This window comes from Xenopus tropicalis, chromosome 1 (genome assembly GCF_000004195.4).
Source record: "Xenopus tropicalis strain Nigerian chromosome 1, UCB_Xtro_10.0, whole genome shotgun sequence".
Classification (NCBI taxonomy): Eukaryota; Metazoa; Chordata; class Amphibia; order Anura; family Pipidae; genus Xenopus; species Xenopus tropicalis.
The window spans coordinates 161,129,321-161,147,938 of NC_030677.2; the positions used below are offsets into that span (position 1 = coordinate 161,129,321).

Genomic DNA, 18,618 nt, shown 5'->3' on the forward strand with positions numbered 1-18,618 from the left:
AGGCACAAACCACTTTTAAGCAAAAAGAACATTATGGCTCGTCTCAATTCTGCTAAAAAACATCTCAATGATTGCCAAGACTTTTGGGAAAATACCTTGTGGACTGACGGGACAAAAGTTGAACTTTTTGGAAGGTGCGTGTCCCGTTACATCTGGCATAAAAGTAACACAGCATTTCAGAAAAAGAACATCATACCAACAGTAAAATATGGTGGTGGTAGTGTGATGGTCTGGGGTTGTTTTGCTGCTTCAGGACCTGGAAGGCTTGCTGTGATAGATGGAACCATGAATTCTACTGTCTACCAAAAAATCCTGAAGGAGAATGTCCGGCCATCTGTTCGTCAACTCAAGCTGAAGCGATCTTGGGTGCTGCAGCAGGACAATGACCCAAAACACACCAGCAAATCCACCTCTGAATGGCTGAAGAAAAACAAAATGAAGACTTTGGAGTGGCCTAGTCAAAGTCCTGACCTGAATCCTATTGAGATGTTGTGGCATGACCTTAAAAAGGCGGTTCATGCTAGAAAACCCTCAAATAAAGCTGAATTACAACAATTCTGCAAAGATGAGTGGGCCAAAACTCCTCCAGAGCGCTGTAAAAGACTCGTTGCAAGTTATCGCAAATGCTTGATTGCAGTTATTGCTGCTAAGGGTGGCCCAACCAGTTATTAGGTTCAGGGGGCAATTACTTTTTCACACAGGGCCATGTAGGTTTGGATTTTTTTTCTCCCTAAATAATAAAAACCCTCATTTAAAAACTGCATTTTGTGTTTACTTGTGTTATCTTTGACTAATAGTTAAATGTGTTTGATGATCAGAAACATTTTGTGTGACAAACATGCAAAAGAATAAGAAATCAGGAAGGGGGCAAATAGTTTTTCACACCACTGTAACTCAGTGTAGGAAGACTTATCTGGGTGCCCCTTGATTTCCCCAGTGTGCCTCCAGTGTCTGAGCAATGCAATTATTGTGATGCAATACCCTGCCGGACCTGACCTTTGCCTGTATGACCTCCTGCTTGCATGATCCCCCAGGTCCAAACGATCGAATTAGCCTACATGTTCCCCGATACCTCACCAAGCGAGTGGACCTTCATGTGTATGGGCACCTTAAGTGTGATTTCTGCTCAGCTTGAATGTTTGTTAATCTTAAGGCATACGGCACAAAAAGTGTTCATTTGGTATATGATATTATTACAGCCAGCATAAGCAAAGAGTGGGGGTTGTGTATTGTTGTATACTGCATGCTAAGTAGGGGGAGTTTGAGCCCATTCAAATTATAATATGTCGTTTTTGTCTGTGCCTCCATTTCACCCAATGGGCATTTGACATCAGACTAGAGCCTATGGCATATGTAACAGTTATGCACCAGTGTATTTTAGCCGGCAGAGAAACACCCAATACCACACAGTGCCACCTCTAATTCACATGCATGCAAATCATGAAAGACAGTTTTAAGCCTAAGAAAGAAAACCATTTTGTCATACCTTTCTGTTCTACATGTCAGTCAGTGATTAATGGCCACATGTGCCATTTCCCTAAGTGATCTGAATTTAGTTAACATGTCGTTATACATATTGTTACTCTCTAGGTCTAAGGCATGGGATTCTGGAACTATCTGCATTGTGTCTCCATTTGATTAGACGCCAGGCAGACACAAAGCAACATTATCATTATCAATATTATCATTTCAATAAGCTTATACTTTCCCACTTAGTACAGTACATAGTATACAACAACTCTCAACCCCCACTCTTTTCTTGTATGAATGTATGTATAACTTTATTTATATTATATATTATATTTATAAAGCGCTTCAAGGATACGTAGTACCATACAATCTTACAATATACACAATTACACAGGGACAAGTGTTATTATAAATACAATAAATAAGGATAAATTCACAGAGATTAAGTGCCATGTGGTATGAAGCACAGTAGAAAGGAGGTCCCTGCCCCATAGAGCTTACAATCTTAAGCTGGCTGTATTGGTATCAGGTCATTTGAATCATTTTTAGTTTGAAGGAAAAGTAACACAAAAAAAATTCAAGTAAAAAATATATTCTACCCTGCCCCAATAATTGCTCTATCTTGCAAACCATTTATTATTTTGAATGCTGTAGTACAAAATACCTGTTAAATTTGGCTTCCGGTCATTTGAAGAAAGGCGATACGGTGATGCAGGTGAAGTATCAGGGGAAGCGTCCACTATGTGGCGATTGATTGATCAAGCCTAGCCTTCCTTCTGTATATTTATTCTATTTAGTTTAAATTGAATTTACAAACAAAAGCCATGATTTGGACAAAGAAAAGGTTTATTAGATGCCACAAATGGGCAGTATCTGGAATGATTACACACTGTAACATTGAAAAGATGCAGAGGAATGTTGTTTACCTTTTGGTAGGCAAACACACATGCAATATTATGAACTGAATAAAAAATTTACCCCATATGTAATAAAATTATTAGCATTTGCCCAGGTTCAGGAATTAATAATGATCAATAGGATGTTTGCTTTTAAACATGTGACCAGTGAATGGTACATAATTATTGGTTGCACCTTTTATTATATAACTTCTATTGTGTTTTAAATACTTTGGGCTAATGCCACACGAAGCATATGGCGCATATTTTCGGAAAGCCTAAGAACACTTGCCGAAAATACGCACCATACCTGTGCCTGCACCCAAATGAATTGAATACGCTCAGGTGCTGGCACATGTAGCCAATATCCACATAAAAACGCAAGAAAATGCAAAGTCTCACATTTTTATGCGGATAACGGCTACATGTACCTATTATTTTACAAAAGAAAAGAAAAAGCATGACCATAAAGATGCACCTCCCCTTCTTAGATGTCCAAGACAAAGTTCCTTGTTAAAATATAACTTTTATTCAATATAGATAAAATGCACACCATGAGTATGTGTAATGACAGAAAAATTGAAAAAATCAAACTCCCAAAGGGAGAAAAAAAAAGTCAGTAAACAATTGCACTACTGGGTTATAACACACGTGGAATGCTGGATTATATACTAGATTCCTGAAACACTATAACCAAGATATCACTATCTAAAAAAGTGGCTAAAAGATCCTGCCATCAATGTGTGAAATCACACCTAATCAAACCCTCACACATTACATACAGTGACCCAATACCACGCTCACCAGTAATGAGTCTCAGTGGCCAAAAATTGGTCAAACCTGCCCCTCATGAAAACAACTCCCCATCTAGTGCCTAGATCCCCATCAGGTAAATAACAAAAAAGAGAGACACCCTACCTGATTTGAAACTAAAAAGTGCCAACACACATTTTACCCATTACATTGGGGCTTTATCAAGGCCCCCTTTGCAGTAAATGATCCCCTTTGCAGTAAATTGTATTATCGGGTACATGTGCCTGCACACAAGCGTATTTAATTCATTCAGGTGCAGGCACAGGTAGGGGGAGTTTTAAGCATATGGCACGTATTCTCAGTAAGCATTTTCCGGCTTGGCGAAAATATGTGCCATACGCTTCGTGTGGCATGAGCCTTAGACAAACTCACAATAAAGATCCAAATTGTTTTTGTCTCCCATAAAACTAGTTACAGGGAAGGCAGTGATATTAAAGGAGAACCTGTGATGTAGCCAAAGGCACCTCATGGGATGCTGTTGCCTAAGGTAGATGCCACACCCATAAAAGGTAAAGCTAAAGGTAAGCTATTTCTGCTTTAAAAAAAGGCATAATGAACTGTAAATGTTGATGCTAGTAGCATTACTTTTGGTAAGGGGGTAGGGCAGGGGTACACAGGGAGATTAGTCGCGCCACGTCAAATCTCTGTTGTCGCGGGCGACTAATCTCCCCACAATGCCATCCCACCAGCTGTAATGTAAATCGCAGGTGGGATGGCATATGCGTCACTGTGATGTCCTGCAGTCGCCCAAAGTTTCCTCTCAAGGCAACTTCGGGCGACTGTGGGACATTGCAGCGGCATGTATGCCTTTCCACCAGTGATTTACATTCTAGCCGGTGGGATGGCATTGCGGGGAGATTTGTAGCTGCGTGATTAATAACCCCTGCCCTAAGGGCTGTTCCATTCCACCGGCGATTAAAATTCGCCGGTGTGATGGCATACGCGGCGGCATGATTTCCCGAAAGCGCTGAAGTTTCCTCTCAAGGCAACTTCCGCGATTTCGGGAAATCAGGGGTATAGTTTCCCTTAATATAACCTGACTCACTACAACAGCCTTCTCCATGTTATTGCTGAACCCTCAGTATGAAAGACTAATTCCTTTGAAGCCACTAATAAAGCAAAAGATCAACTCCTTTGGTAGGTATAACACACTCCTGCATTACAAATAAAGCATGCTAGGTCATGATAAACATGAAGTAATAAAGGGTTTGGCAGGAAACACAGACCAAAACAGCATTTTAATTGCAATACCCAAGGCGTGGTGAACTTGAGGGTGAAGAAAACGACGGCATAGTTCTCAGAAACCAGACTCATGGGCTGGTTGTAAATTTTATGGGGGAGAGGAGCGCCAGCCCAAGGTAGGAGGTAAGTGACTAAAATCACTGGGATGTGCAACAACTTGGCATCCCCAGTGATTTTATTGTTCCTTCTACTTTTACTGGATAGTTTACCTTTACATTTACTATTAGCATGATACAGAAAGTGATAATCTTAGGGCTCTGGCACACGGGGAGATTAGTCGCCCATGACAAATCTCCCTTGTCGCAGGAGACTAATCTCCCCGAAATGCCATCCCACCAGCGAAAATGTAAATCGCCGGTGGGATGGCATACGCGGCGGTGCGATTTCAGTGAATTTCCTCTCAAGGCAACTTCCGCAATTTCACTGAAATCACGCCGCTGCGTATGCCATCACACCGGCGATTTACATTTTCGCCGGTGGGATGGCATTTGGGGAGATTAGTCGCCTGCAAACAGGGAGATTTGTCACGGGCGACTAATCTCCCTGTGTGCCAGAGCCCTTAAAGGAACAGTAACACCAAAAAATTAAAGTGTATAAAAGTAATTACAATATAATGTACTGTTGACCTGCATTGCTACAACTGGTGTGTTTGCCTCAGAAAGACTACTTTCCGATGGTCTTAGGCGACCCCTGTGAAAGGGTTGTTGGACCCCCCAAAAGGGTCCCGACCCACAGGTTGAGAACCGCTGGTCTATAACATAAGTAAACTTATGGGTAAACTAAGATTTTAAAAACTGATTTTCATAAGTACAATAATTGCAAAAGTGGAGTGCTAGCCATCAGTCATTTGGGAAAAGGGAAGACAGTCTGAAAGGGGGCCACCTTGCTAACAAAAATATTTTTTGATAATTTCTAACTCCAAAATGTTTTATACTTTTAAAGGCAGCCGCCACCAGACAGTCCTGTGTAAATACAGTGGCGGAGGTGGGTAAGGGCTCAGAAGGCAATTTTAGGCGGATGTGACATCACGCTCACTAGACTGACGTCACACAAAGGCATGCGTGTGACATCACTTCCAAAGACTGAGGACGCATTTAGTTCCGGAGCCTAGGGTTGCACCAGACCTAAATACAGTGCTGTTTTTAAACAACTAGCATTAAGATTACACATTTAAAGGCTTTTGGTTCCAGAAATTCAGGTTGGTCACTTGGACCTCGGCTGTTGTCAGGTAGAAAACAGCAGTCAAGAGACTGCTATTTAAGAGGGGTCCAACCTGTCAATGTTACGCTCATTTCACATAAGGCAATGACATAGGGCGAGGGCACAGGGGGCATTTGACAAATTTGCCTTCTTATATGAAAAATTCCCAAGTGCAATAGTTCTTACAAGCTGCCTAAGTACTATAAGGGCTGCATATTAATACATCACACCCAAGTCAGGCTGTGCCAGAGCAAATCATAAAGCAATACTAAAAATAACAACATTGCCAATATTTTACCTTTTATAAGAAAATAAGTTTTCTGCCTCTGGGAAGCCCAGTAAAATATGCTTTTGTTATTCAGATGTTTAAACAATGTACAAAGTGCCATAGCTAGTTAAATGGATAATCCCTACATATACGCAGAGTGCATTCTCTAATGAGCTCTGCCCTGTTTGTTTTTGTAAAAGTCATCAGAGCAGCCAGACATGGTGCATACAAATGGAACAGCATACACGTTACATAAAGAGAAGATTATGCAGTGATTGCTCTGTGCTGACATCCATCTTATGCTCTTTTATTCTCTTGCAGTCACATTAGCTGCCTTGAGCCCATACGTCACAAAATGGCTGTTAACACTGACAAAAATCATTCATCCGAGACTTACACCTAAATCACCACAGGGCACAATCTACCTCCAGCGACGGCAGCATGGCTGAAACAGTTTTACTGAAAACCTTTTAAACTGCAAAGCATTTGAGTTCTGGGTATCTTAACCAGTGTATGTGAACTGCAATGCACTGAAAGCTTTGTTAGAAAAAATTCTAAAGGGAATAATAAGGGAATATAAGAGTCACCTCTTTGATGTAGAATCAGCAGTATTTTAGGAGTGCAAACAAAAGTACCAGGGATGGGAATTATGCTTACAATGGATTACTGAAATGGTCTTTCTACAGAGCAAGTACAGAAATAAGATAAATAATAATACACACATCTTTGTAGTAGCAAGCACACTAATCAAATAATCAACTGTATCTGCTATGACTACTGTTATCTGTTAAGGCAAAAGATTTGTAGTCTTCTTAACTAGACTCTGTAAGCCTCACACAGACCACCAACTGGGTTAGGACACATTAGTAGCAGGAAATAGTTGTCTTTGGAGTCTATGTATAAATAACAACTGCAACAATCAATGTTACTTAACCTTGGGTCCCCATGCTAGACTACAACTCCAAGCATCCTTCATCATATAATCAATGTTGCACAAGGCTAAAAAACAGAACTTTAAATAACTGTTGGCTGTGCATAAAGAAATTATCTTTGGTGACCAATATTTAAAAACAGGGTGTTGGGCCCAGGATTTGGATGGACCTGAGCCAATAGTTGTGTGCTTGTGTCATTAGTGCAAAATTGCTGTAGTGTTTCAGTAGCTGCCACAAGCATCTGTGGCAATTCTAATATGACAATACAGCCCTTATAATGTAGCGTTGATATTTTACACTTTGTAGGCTGCATTTTCACTGCATATTTGCTGCTATATGTCCACGTCTTGCTAGTAATAGAATTCTTTTAATAGCAAGACATGGACATATAGCAGCAAATATGCAGTGAAAAAGCAGCCTGCAAAGTGTAAAATATTAACGCTACATTATAAGGGCTGTATTGTCATTTTAGAAATGCCACAGATGCTTGTAAAAAAAGAAAAAAAAAGGTGTTAAGTTGGTATGTATTTTTCAGGAAGAGGTGGCCATGAACAGTGTAAGGCCAGTCAGAGTATCATGGATTTCATCTGCTAGTGTACATTTTACACCCAAAATCCACCCTATGTGCACAGAGACAGGTATATCACATTTGAGCAGGTTACTGTTGTACATGTTCCTTCATAAATCAATAGAAAGTGAAATAAAACTGTTCTTATTACCTAATATTCACATCTGTGTAAATGCTGTCGGTGCAAAAGGGGCCCTATTTGTTTTCATAGTTAATCTTACAGCAATGTCAGTCACTGTTACTCACATGCACAGGTGCCACAGTTTCTAAACTGCAGTTATTCCAGATTTCAGCAAAGGATTTGACCCAATTTAAAAAAAAAAAAAAAAAAATCTTAGCTCTCAAGCCTCCTGTTTCCAGTCAATCTGAAGCCTACCCCTTACTGATATATGCCAGTAGTGTGTTGTCCTTCTAGATAAAAAGACATCCGTAAAGAGAAAAGTTGTGGTTCTGATTCCCTTTGTCCGATTGTATCCATATTAAGGGTTGGTTAGCTTCAGCAGCCTTTGGGAGCACTTGGTATCTTTTTAATGCCTCCCTTTCACGTTCCTAATATCAACAAGCCCTACCAGTTGTCTGATGAAGCTAAATATTCTTATATTATTTTATTTGTGTTCCTAAAATATTCTCTTCATACAATCAAACCGTATTAATAACAAAATTCACCTCCAAGGTTTTTTATTATACAGGTGGATTTTATTTCTATAATATTATTTTTGGGAATAGAGTCTTAATTACTAAATAAAAATAACAGTTTTAAAATGCAGTAAGATGTAATTTATCCCTTTCATCCCTGATATAGGTTAACACCACATATATCATTGCTGAATGTTTAATAAAGTTAAAGTAATTTTACCCCTAAGGGTAAAGGTGGCCATACATGGTAAGATCTGCTCACCTGGCGAGGTCACCAAGTGAGCGGATCTTCTCCCGATATCCCCACTTACAGGTGGGCAATATTGGGCTAATTTGGTCATTTGGCCCTAGGGCCAAATGACTGAATTAAAACGGTGTGTATAGGCGCTGCCGGTTCGGGGCCCGCATCTGACAGAAAAATCGCACCTGTCCAATTGAGATCTGCCCAATTTTTGGCTCTGGCACACGGGGAGATTAGTCGCCCGCGGCAAAACCTCCCTGTTCGCGGGCGACTAATCTCCCCGAGTTGCCTTCCCCTGCCATCCCACCGGCGAACATGTAAGTCGCCGGCGGGATGGCAGATGCCAAAAAAGACTTGTGAGTTTTTTTCGGCGATTTCCCGAAATCGCCCCGCGGCGTCTGCCATCCCACCGGCAACTTACATTGTCGCCGATGGGATGGCAGGGGAAGGCAACTCGGGGAGATTAGTCGCCCGCGAACAGGGAGTTTTGCCGCAGGCGACTAATCTCCCCGTGTGCCAGAGCCCTTAAGGCCAGATGTTGGTCTGGGAGGCCCATCTTTGTGTCCATACACGGGCAGAGAAGCTGGCGAATTGGTCTAAAGGAATGATTTCAGCAGCTAGAATCGGCCCGTGTATGGCCACCTTAAACACTTATGAGCCTCAGTCACATTTTGCTGGTGGGGTAAAACAGTTGTAGTTCAACATACAGAGACCCTCAAATTGGCAGTGTTAATATACAGGAATGTACAGCTTGGGTCACTCTAGCGGTGAATGAAATGGCAAGAAGTGGTTCAAACAGTGCTGATGTCCTGTGAAAAACAAGAAAAGCCAAAATGCTGCTTTTATTGGGAAGTACCTTGGTTCATACCCACACAGCGACAACAGGCAGACCTCTTCATATAAATACTCACTTGAGAGTTTTGGGGGGTGTATGCCTGGAAGTCAGTGTGTAAACCGGGGTACTTTCCATTAAATAACATCACAAGTCACGACACGGCTGCGGCAGACAAAATGCCCCACGTGCCACTATAAACAGCTGGAAGGATGCAGGTAAAATGTCATCGGTACAGGTCCATATATTTATAAATTTATATCCGCCTTTACAAAATAGTTACAAAAAAAATAAAAATTCCCCTCAAGCACTTTTATTAAAATAAATAATACTATTTACTTTCTGGAATACAAAAATACACCCATATTTCACCCTATAATAAAAAATAAATGAATGGTTAAAATGTAATTAATTTTGCCAAAAAGTGTAAAAAAAAAAAATGTAAAAAGTTACTTTACTAAAAATGTGAAAAATCTTAAGGTTACTTTGATCAGGGAACAAAAATGTATTGTACCCATTGCACTGAGAACAAAATCAACTTCCCCTCTCAAAGTGAAAAAAAAAGACCTTCTGAAAGAAAATGTCCGTGTCGCGAAATTCACTGCTGAAAAACAGTTAAAATGGCATAAAAGTGCCCTAATGTTGGCGCGACGGCTGGCTTCCATGAGAGAAATAAGCCCCCCGGGGTGAGAGGTGAGCGGGGGGCTGCCCAGGGACAGGGCTGCTGGAGGCTTCATTGCATTGTGGGTGTCAGTACATGTGACGCCATATCTGCCGGTGCCGCCGCTGTAAACAACAAAAAGTGTCTGAGGGAGACAGACAAGAGCCGCTCCAGTGGATCTCAGGACATTTTATTTGTTGTTGTTGCCAGATTCCTCCCCTCTCGGCGGCGGTCATGTCTCTGGGAATGTCTTACAAGCCCAACCCGAACGCCCAGCACCCCGTCAGCAACCCCGGCTTGCAGGGTAAGTGAGGGGACCCGGGGTGGGGAGCTTGTTCAGGGGGCAGCGAGGGCTTGGGCCCAGTTGATTGGAGAGGAGGGGAGCAGGATGGAGACACCTGGGGAGAGCCGGAGTTCATGTGCCGGCCGCTACATTCATATGAGTTCCTGGCGGAGGCTGTTCGGCAGAGCGGGAGCCGATCGCAGTGTTCGGGCGGGCTGGCGGTGCTTGTGGGGACAGGGGGGACCCTGTGGCATGCGGGGAAGCGATGGATCCGCAGGAGCCCTTTGATCAAGTCCGTTTCGGCGCCTCCATGATCGGCTCCCCAGGGCTGCTGATTGATCTGGAACTGGTAGGCACTGTGCGGGCCTCTGCTGGCAGCAAGTGGAACTGCAGGGCGCTGCTGATTTAGGAACGTGTCTCTGTCGGGAGGGTCGTGTCCATTATTATCATATTACCATTATACACAGGAATACTTCTGGCGAATAAAGGAAAATCTTACATCTTATAATTGATTCATTCCCGTATTATTAATGTTTGGCAGATTTATAACTCATGTAACAAACTCTGCCTTAAATTAATAAGCATTGTTATGCATAGCACAAATTGGTCATTGTTGATAAAAGAGCATGAGGGTTGGTTGCTTTATGGCAGTACTGGGATCTCAAGCTATTGTGCTGATAAATGTCTGCGAAGCTGTATCCACACTTGAGAACTTGAGAATAATAGGATCATTATATGCTACCAGGTGTATACAGAGAGGCATGGTTTGTATTTGGAGAGAGAGAGCACAGGCAGGGAGCGTTCATGTATTTGAATCTCATTTTCCATTTTTATTGTTAAAAATGGTTGGTGATGTGTTAAAGCTGATTTTGCATTTTTACAAGCTGTGCAATTAAAATGCCATTGGGATTCATATCTCTGGGCATGGTGGAGTCTGTGGAACAAGGAATATTAAATATAAAGCGGGGTTATATTCTAACTGACATAATAGCCCTAATAGATAGCTGTACAACACTGGAAAGCTTGTTCCATAAATCAATAGAAATTGTATTTGCAATAGGAATATTTCCAGCCAGTTTCAGTGAGCTGCAGGCAGGGCCGTTTTACCTAGCAGGATGGTAGTGGGCCCCTTCCGCCCTGTTTCACAGTGTTTAAACCGTCGCCACTTTTGGCCACACACATATATACCACATCCATTTTACCAAAATGTAACCCAGACGTGCCACAATTAGAGAAAATGCCATAACTAGAGAAAATGGATAATGAGCATATGAACTCCAGACATGCCAACATAAATTCCAAAGTAAAATAAAGGGCATATTAACCCTAGATGTGCCAGTATAATTACGACAAAAAATAATTAGCATATGAACCCCAGCTGTGCCAGTATAATCACTATGGAAATGGGCAATTAGCACTCTATTAACCAGGCCTGAATTTGTGGCGAGGCAACAATGGCTCAGACCTAGGATGGCACAAATTTAGCGGCGGCCACACCTGAACTTTGCTCACATACAGAGCACTGGGGACAGGACGCACAGAAAACTTCAGTGCGTCCTGTCCCCAGTGCTCCGTATGTGAGCTAAATGGATGGGGGGGGGGGATTAGCAAATAAGATTGCTGGAAAATGTCCAGTAAGCATTCCATTAACTCCAGACATGTCCGTAAGATCAGTGGATAGATTGAAAGCATTACCTACACTTGCACATTCTAAATACTAGTAGCAAAGTTACATGGCCAGTATGCTATTATCAATGGCAGTTCCCCCCACCCAGTGTTATGCTTCCATTTATTATCCCATTACCTGTATGGGTGGAACACATGCAACCCCTATAAGGCATCTCACCAGCTATGTCCCCTTACTCTGCCCTGGTACTCGAAGGGATACGCTGGGTATTATTTTTTTTTATTGTCTTATTAATAAAATATAGTGTTGACAAATCCCAAATAATGGCGTAGAGACTCTAGCTTGGGTGACTGTGGGGACACAATAAAATGTAAAAAAAGACCAATAAAATAAACACCCATTTATAGACTGGAAGCATTTCCTACACTAAACTTGCACAAGCAGAACACGAGTAGTGCAATTTCCATCTTTTCTTTCATTCCTTAAGCTTTTGGTGCACTCACTTTCTGTCTGCCAGCTTGTGAAGAGTCCACCTGTTAAAAATCCAAGATGGCCGTGGGTTCCAAAGTGGAGTGAATAGCCATCTTGAATTTTCTTTACACAGAAGAGACTCATCTGAGACCATGTTGAGGAGGGCAGCGGTGGCATAGGGGTATGAGGAAGGGAGGAAAAAAATAACAAAAAATCAGATCCCCTTGAATCCCCTTTGCAAAGGACTTGGTTTCAAAACGTTGGAAAGTCCTTTATCAAGGGAATTCAAATTAAATAAGTGTGCATTAAACAACTGACCACTATACTGTTTGGGGCTCTGTGTACTTGTAATGCCATCTGATGTTTTCTACATATACAAGCTATACAAAAGGGTATTGTCTATGGAGAATATTTCAGCAGTGGGAAGTAACCTGTCAGTTCCAACTTTTATTCTTACATGCTAATAAACAACAAAAAACGTTCCTTGCATGCAGTAAGTAACATCTTCATTCTTCGCTAAAGAATACATTTATATGGATTTCATTCAACTTCATGTTATTAAAAACAAATCATTATAGAAGCAATTCTGGCATAACTTTCTTACTATAGTAAAAATCCTACGTGTTCTTTTCAACAGCTGGAAGTGCTCACTCCCCTTCGACAAGTATGGCATCGACTGCACAGTACAGGCAGCTAGTTAATGACTACGGACCTCCATCTTTAGGATATACACAGGTAAAGCAAATGTACTTACTTATTTACAACTTCGGAAAACAAAGCAATTTGAAGGGCTTTCCACCACTGATATTATGCCAGCTCTATGAGAGGTAGTTCTTTGCTTTCCACCGGCGACTGCTCTTGTTGCCAATGGAAAGCGGGTGACTGAACCGCCATGTCGGTTCTTACCCTAAACGTGTTTCCTAGCCCTGCTGTATTTATTTGAATTAGGGTGATCGGGCACCATTTCCCTTAATAGCTCTCAATGCTATCTCTTCTCTTAACCAGAAGTCAGCAATTGTTGACAGCATTATAGTGAGCTTTGTCAGTTGTGAATATAAATTTATGTCAGCTGGAATAGGAAGAGAAACATCAATTAACAATGCAGATGCTATTATGAATTGTGGTCCCAGAAGCTGCTTTTACTTCCGGTTTAAAGCAGAAACAAACCTACAAACATTTTTACTCTGCCTGGTTCCTGATTTCTAAAAATGATTTTGGGGAAAGCAAATAAAAAAACAAAGGGCAGTAGAGGGAACTTTACAGGCTGTAGAGTGAGTTTACAAAACAATACCTCTCCCTTTCATACTTCTTCTTGCCTTCCTGTATTATTTGCTTTTTAGCACAGGTTTTCAAGAGAGCAATATCTCCGGGAATATCATCTTAAACCAACAAATGTATTTTTATTTTACTTGTAATATTGGTGTGTAGGCAGCCATCTCAGTGCATTGTGTGAGTCTAAGCTTTCAGAAAGAGCCAGAGCTTCATATTAGAACTGCATTCAGGAAAACTATTGTTTCTCTTACTCCCATGTAACTGGAGGAGTCCCAAGCCAGATTTCTCAAGGTCCCCATACACGGGCCGATTCTAGCTGCCGATATCGGTCCCTTAGACGATTCGGCAGTTAATCGGCCCATGTATGGGCACTACCGACGGGCCTGCCCGACCAATATCAGGAGTCGGGTGCTATAGCCCCGAGTCTCACACTTAAATCAGATCTAAATCAGATGTGTAGACACGAAAAGGTTTGTAGGTGGGGGATATCGGGAGAAGATCCGTTCGCTTGGCAACATTGCCAAACGAGGGAGGGGTGTGATATCACTCCAGCTCAGCAGTAAAGTGTGACTGAAGCACAGGTCACATGGCTGTGGCACCCTGGAAAATAAAGAATATGGCTAGCCCCATGTGAAATTTCAAAATTAAATATAAAAAGACAGCCCTTAAAAACCAGGAACATGCATGGGTGGGGCTTTTTATCCAATATAAAAATAGGAGCATGGATATAACGCCTAATTCAAAGCTTTATTAATGTAACATGGGAGGAAGGTAAGAATAAAGTTTGGAGATGTGAGGAGATCCAAGGATTTCTTTCACTTCTGCTCAGATATGCTCTTTAGAGACATCAGGCTTGTGAACAAAGCAGTGCTATTTAGCCAACAGTGTGAATGACCAGTTGAATATCGGTTTATTTGCTTGTGCATAACACCCATTAATGACTAGTGGGTTGTTTTTTACTTGACCACATCTGGAATCTTTTATTGTAGGTTTCTAATAGTAACCAGGTACCTCAGAGCAAGTATGCAGAGCTTCTTGCCATAATTGAAGAGCTGGGTAAAGAAATTAGACCAACATATGCTGGCAGTAAAAGTGCTATGGAGAGACTTAAAAGAGGTAAGAATAATATATTTTCCATGTCATTTATATTTCGTTGTTTTCTTATTAAATAACAATGAAAGATTAGTTATCTGGGGGGTTGATTTGTTGGGTATGTCCAGAGAACCTTATTTGTAAGCTTGGAACCAGGGCTAGCATTTCTCTTTGCAAAGAGATGCACCAGCTCAGGGGACTTGTCAGTAGAACGCTGTGGTATCATCCTTGTCTATATTGCCAGTGCTGGACCAGAGCACATTTTACCAGGCCATTGCATCTTCTTCCAAAAAAAAAACAAAACGCTACGCTGTAAACAAAAACACTTGTTCAAAGTCCTCCTCACAGTAAAAAGTCATGCATCATATCATGATGTGCTTATTGTTTATGATGGGAATACTATTTTTATCATCTAAGACAGTGCTGTCCAACTTCTGTTGTACCGAGGGCCAGAATTTTTCCGACCTACGTAGTGGAGGGCCGATAATGGAAGCCAGTTTTGACCACTCCCCTTTTTGAAACTGCACCCACTTGAAACCACACCCATGTTATCACATGACCATACCCATATTAATGGTTGTAGTACAGCAAAAACCTGCCATACTCTGCCTGCCCTACCCTGCCTTTGTGTGTGCCATACTCTGCCTTCCCTACCCTGCCTGTGTGTGCCATATTCTGCCTTCCCTACCCTGCCTGTGTGTGCCATACTCTGCCCGCCCTACCCTGCCTGTGTGTGCCATTCTCTGCCTGCCCTACCCTGCCTGTGTGTGCCATACTCTGCCTTCCCTACCCTGCCTGTGTGTGCCATACTCTGCCTGCCCTACCCTGCCTGTGTTTGCCATACTCTGCCTGCCCTACCCTGCCTGTGTGTGCCATACTCTGCCTTCCCTACCCTGCCTGTGTGTGCCATACTCTGCCTGCCCTACCCTGCCTGCGTGTGCCATACTTTCACTGTGTGTGCCATTCTTGGCTGGTTTGTGCCAAACTTGGCCTGTGTGTGCCATACTCTGCCTTCCCTACCCTGCCTGTGTGTGCCATACTCTGCTTGCTCTATGCTGCCTGTGTGTATGGCACACACAGGCAGCCTACAGTGACACAATGCTGGCACTGCTCCTACAGTCTGCACAATAACTATATATTAAAAAACTTTTTAATTGCATTACCACCTCAGTATATGTTCTTTTTGTAGTATGCAGGGATTATTTGTGGGTTTCTACTGCTCCTGAGGTGTGAACAGGGGAACAATGGGGGTGATTACAGCCTGAGGTGTGAACACTGCAGGGGGTGAACAATGCAGAGATTAAAAGGTGTGAACAACACAGGGAATTACATATTTAAACAATACAGGGGGTTTACAGCCTGAATCTGAGGTGAGAACCATGCAGGGGGGGGCAGTTAATGACAGTACTGATACCATTTAAAGCTTACACAAGAGTAAGCCATCAAAGCAGCCAGACAGGTGGGGGGCCACACAGAGGGGGGTCGCGGGCCGCCAGTTGGACAGCACTGATCTAAGAAGTGTAAATATTATAATGGCCCTTTGTTTGGGTTTTATAAATTATTTTCCTTTACTGTTTGTATTTTTCCAAATGTAAAAAGCTATTTTGTAGGTATAGTACCTTTTTCCATATTGCAGTGCCACTTTCATGCAATTAAATCAGATTGCTACATGTAAAGTGTTTTACATGTGGTGATCTCCATTCTTTCAGATCAAAGGGTATTTCAGAGTGCTTTGGCATCTGCGGGAGAGGCAATTTCTCGCAGGCGACAAAGCGCCATCTGTCAATGCTCTAACAGAATATAAGAATACACATCTGTCTCTAAAAGGAGAATAAGATATTCTCTTCCTTGTGTCACCAGTTAGGTGAAAAGCTCTCATTTTGTGTACCATATTAAAAAATATATATTTTATTGTGGCAGTTTAATCCATGTTACATGTTTTGTCAGCCTTCATTAGTAGTTGCTAAACTAATATAAGACCAATTATATGTATTAGCTGTGTTTGTGTTCATCATCAAATTTATGACCAAATAATTTACTGTATAATATTATCGATTGCACCAGAACCAATGATCCCAGCATCTTGCATAGTTATATAAGTAACTCATTAGTTTTTATCTTTCAATATAATCTAAATATTTTCTCCCCAGGTATCATCCACGCTAGGGGCTTGGTGCGGGAATGTTTGGCAGAAACAGAGCGTAATGCCAGATCCTAGCTCTGCCATGTCCCACCGTTATGAAGCCAACAGCTATTTCTTTTTGGATTTGTGAAACCGCCAGAGTGGTCTTTCTGCAAACCAGATGGGTTCATCAGATGCATTTTGAAGAATTTTTGTTCAAAAGCTGCTGAAGACAAAATAAAATTTTTACATATAAACAGAGTTTTCACTGAAAAGAGTTATTACTGGCTCTTTTCTCTTTTTTCAGTGAGTGCATGGATTCTACTACATTGCTTATAAGTTACAATATATTTACATTTTATTCTTGTACATTAACACAAGCTGAGTCCTACCAATTTAAAACCATTCAATTTGTGTTCTAAGGACATTGCATGACTTCTTTTGCCTATAGATTTGTGTTTGATATCATCTTGTAATCTACTCCATTGACTGTAATCCTTCATAGTTTTCAACAGACTATCATGTCATAAGACATATTTGCAGCACCTGAAAGGTCTGAGAATGTTTGTTTTTTTTCCAGTCACTGATGTCACTTTTCTGGGACAAGATTCTCTGATATATGGAGTCTGCAAAATCTTTAAAAGTGCCCAAACAAACGGTAGACTAGTCATGTTTATTTTTGGTTAGAAATTTAGGGAAATATTAAAAAGGGAGTATATTACTGGCCTATGCACTTGCACGTCTGTAAACATATTTGCTAACCACTCAACATGCATGATTTATTTAAAGGAAAAATGAGAAATTTTACTTTTCTACAGGTGGATCTAGGTATCTGCCGTAACTGCAATTAATATACACATAAAGGCTGTGTTGGAAAAAATGAAAACTAACAATTTGCATCTTTGTATGTATTTATTACTTGATGTAATAAAGCTTATTTTCACTAAAAAAAATCATACTACTCTTTATTTTAGATAAGTCTATAGATTTTCATCTTAAAGTCCATTATTAGCCTAGATTTGCACTGGGTGTCACCTAAGAGCTTTTCCTATCTTAGTAGTGAGCATTTTCCAGAGACAAATGAGTGCATCAGGAGGTATACAGCATTGCAATGCTTATTAAAGGGAAAATATTTCCATCTACAAAAAATTGCCATTGCTTTAAAAGTAGCTATGCCATTTTTATTAGATAAAATACACTTTCTCCAGGACTAAATACCAAGAAAGAAGTAGAAAAGGATAGTACAATTTCCTTTTCTGTAATAACACCAGAAATTTACTTAGTAAACAGTTTTTCACTTGAAATAGTCCCTTTTCTTACTCTGTGGTAGGCACTCTCTTTTCCTAGTAATTATGTAACTTATATGTATGAAAGAGGTCCTGAAACCCACACATAATAAGCTGTATAACAAAAGTCCTTTCTAAATTAAAATGAAACCCAAATCATTTTTTTTTATAAAAATATCCCTGTTATAATATAATATACCTGTTATATTGGTACAGGTATGGGACCTGGGGTTTTCCAGACAAGGTATCTTTCTGTAATTTGGATCTCCATACCTTAAGTCTACTAAAAATCATTTTAATATTAAATAAACCCAATAGGGTTGTTTTGCCTCTATTACGGATTAATTATATCTTAGTTGGGATCAAGTACAATGTTCTGTTTTATTATTACAGAGAAAATGACAATTATTACAGAGGAAATGGAAAAAATTATAATTATTTGCTTATAATGGAGTCTATGGGAGACAGCCTTTCTGTAATTCGGAACTTTTTGGATAACCGGTTTCCGGATAATGGATCCCATACCTGTATTTAAAAATCTAAGCTGCCAATAGTATATTGCCTGTGCCACCTATGCCTCAACGACAGGGCAGTCAATCCCTTTCACTTTACATTCTACACTTGGTAGATGTCACTGCACTCCTCATATTCCCCCTTCTTCCTCACGGTCTATAACTGTGTATCATATGCATAGGCATTTGGTTCC

The 18,618-nt window shown here is 40.9% G+C and overlaps 1 protein-coding gene across 1 annotated transcript; it reads left to right on the forward strand.

The window, feature by feature from the left end:
- The first annotated feature begins 9,985 nt into the window (after positions 1-9,985).
- On the forward strand, positions 9,986-17,579 carry cdk2ap1 (cyclin-dependent kinase 2 associated protein 1). The gene is made up of 4 exons (NM_001016730.2): positions 9,986-10,063; positions 12,778-12,875; positions 14,402-14,528; positions 16,655-17,579. Exons 1-4 carry the CDS (start codon positions 10,006-10,008, stop codon positions 16,720-16,722), a joined length of 351 nt encoding a protein of 116 aa, NP_001016730.1. The 5' UTR covers positions 9,986-10,005; the 3' UTR covers positions 16,723-17,579.
- The last annotated feature ends 1,039 nt before the right edge of the window (positions 17,580-18,618 follow it).

Excerpts from the sequence above, each read along its gene's own strand:
- cdk2ap1 (NM_001016730.2), top strand. The coding sequence starts at position 10,006 with ATGTCTTACAAGCCCAACCCGAACGCCCAGCACCCCGTCAGCAACCCC. Across the intron at positions 10,064-12,777 it reads CAGCAACCCCGGCTTGCAGG|CTGGAAGTGCTCACTCCCCT; the intron begins GTAAGTGAGGGG and ends TCTTTTCAACAG. Across the intron at positions 14,529-16,654 it reads TATGGAGAGACTTAAAAGAG|GTATCATCCACGCTAGGGGC; the intron begins GTAAGAATAATA and ends TTTTCTCCCCAG.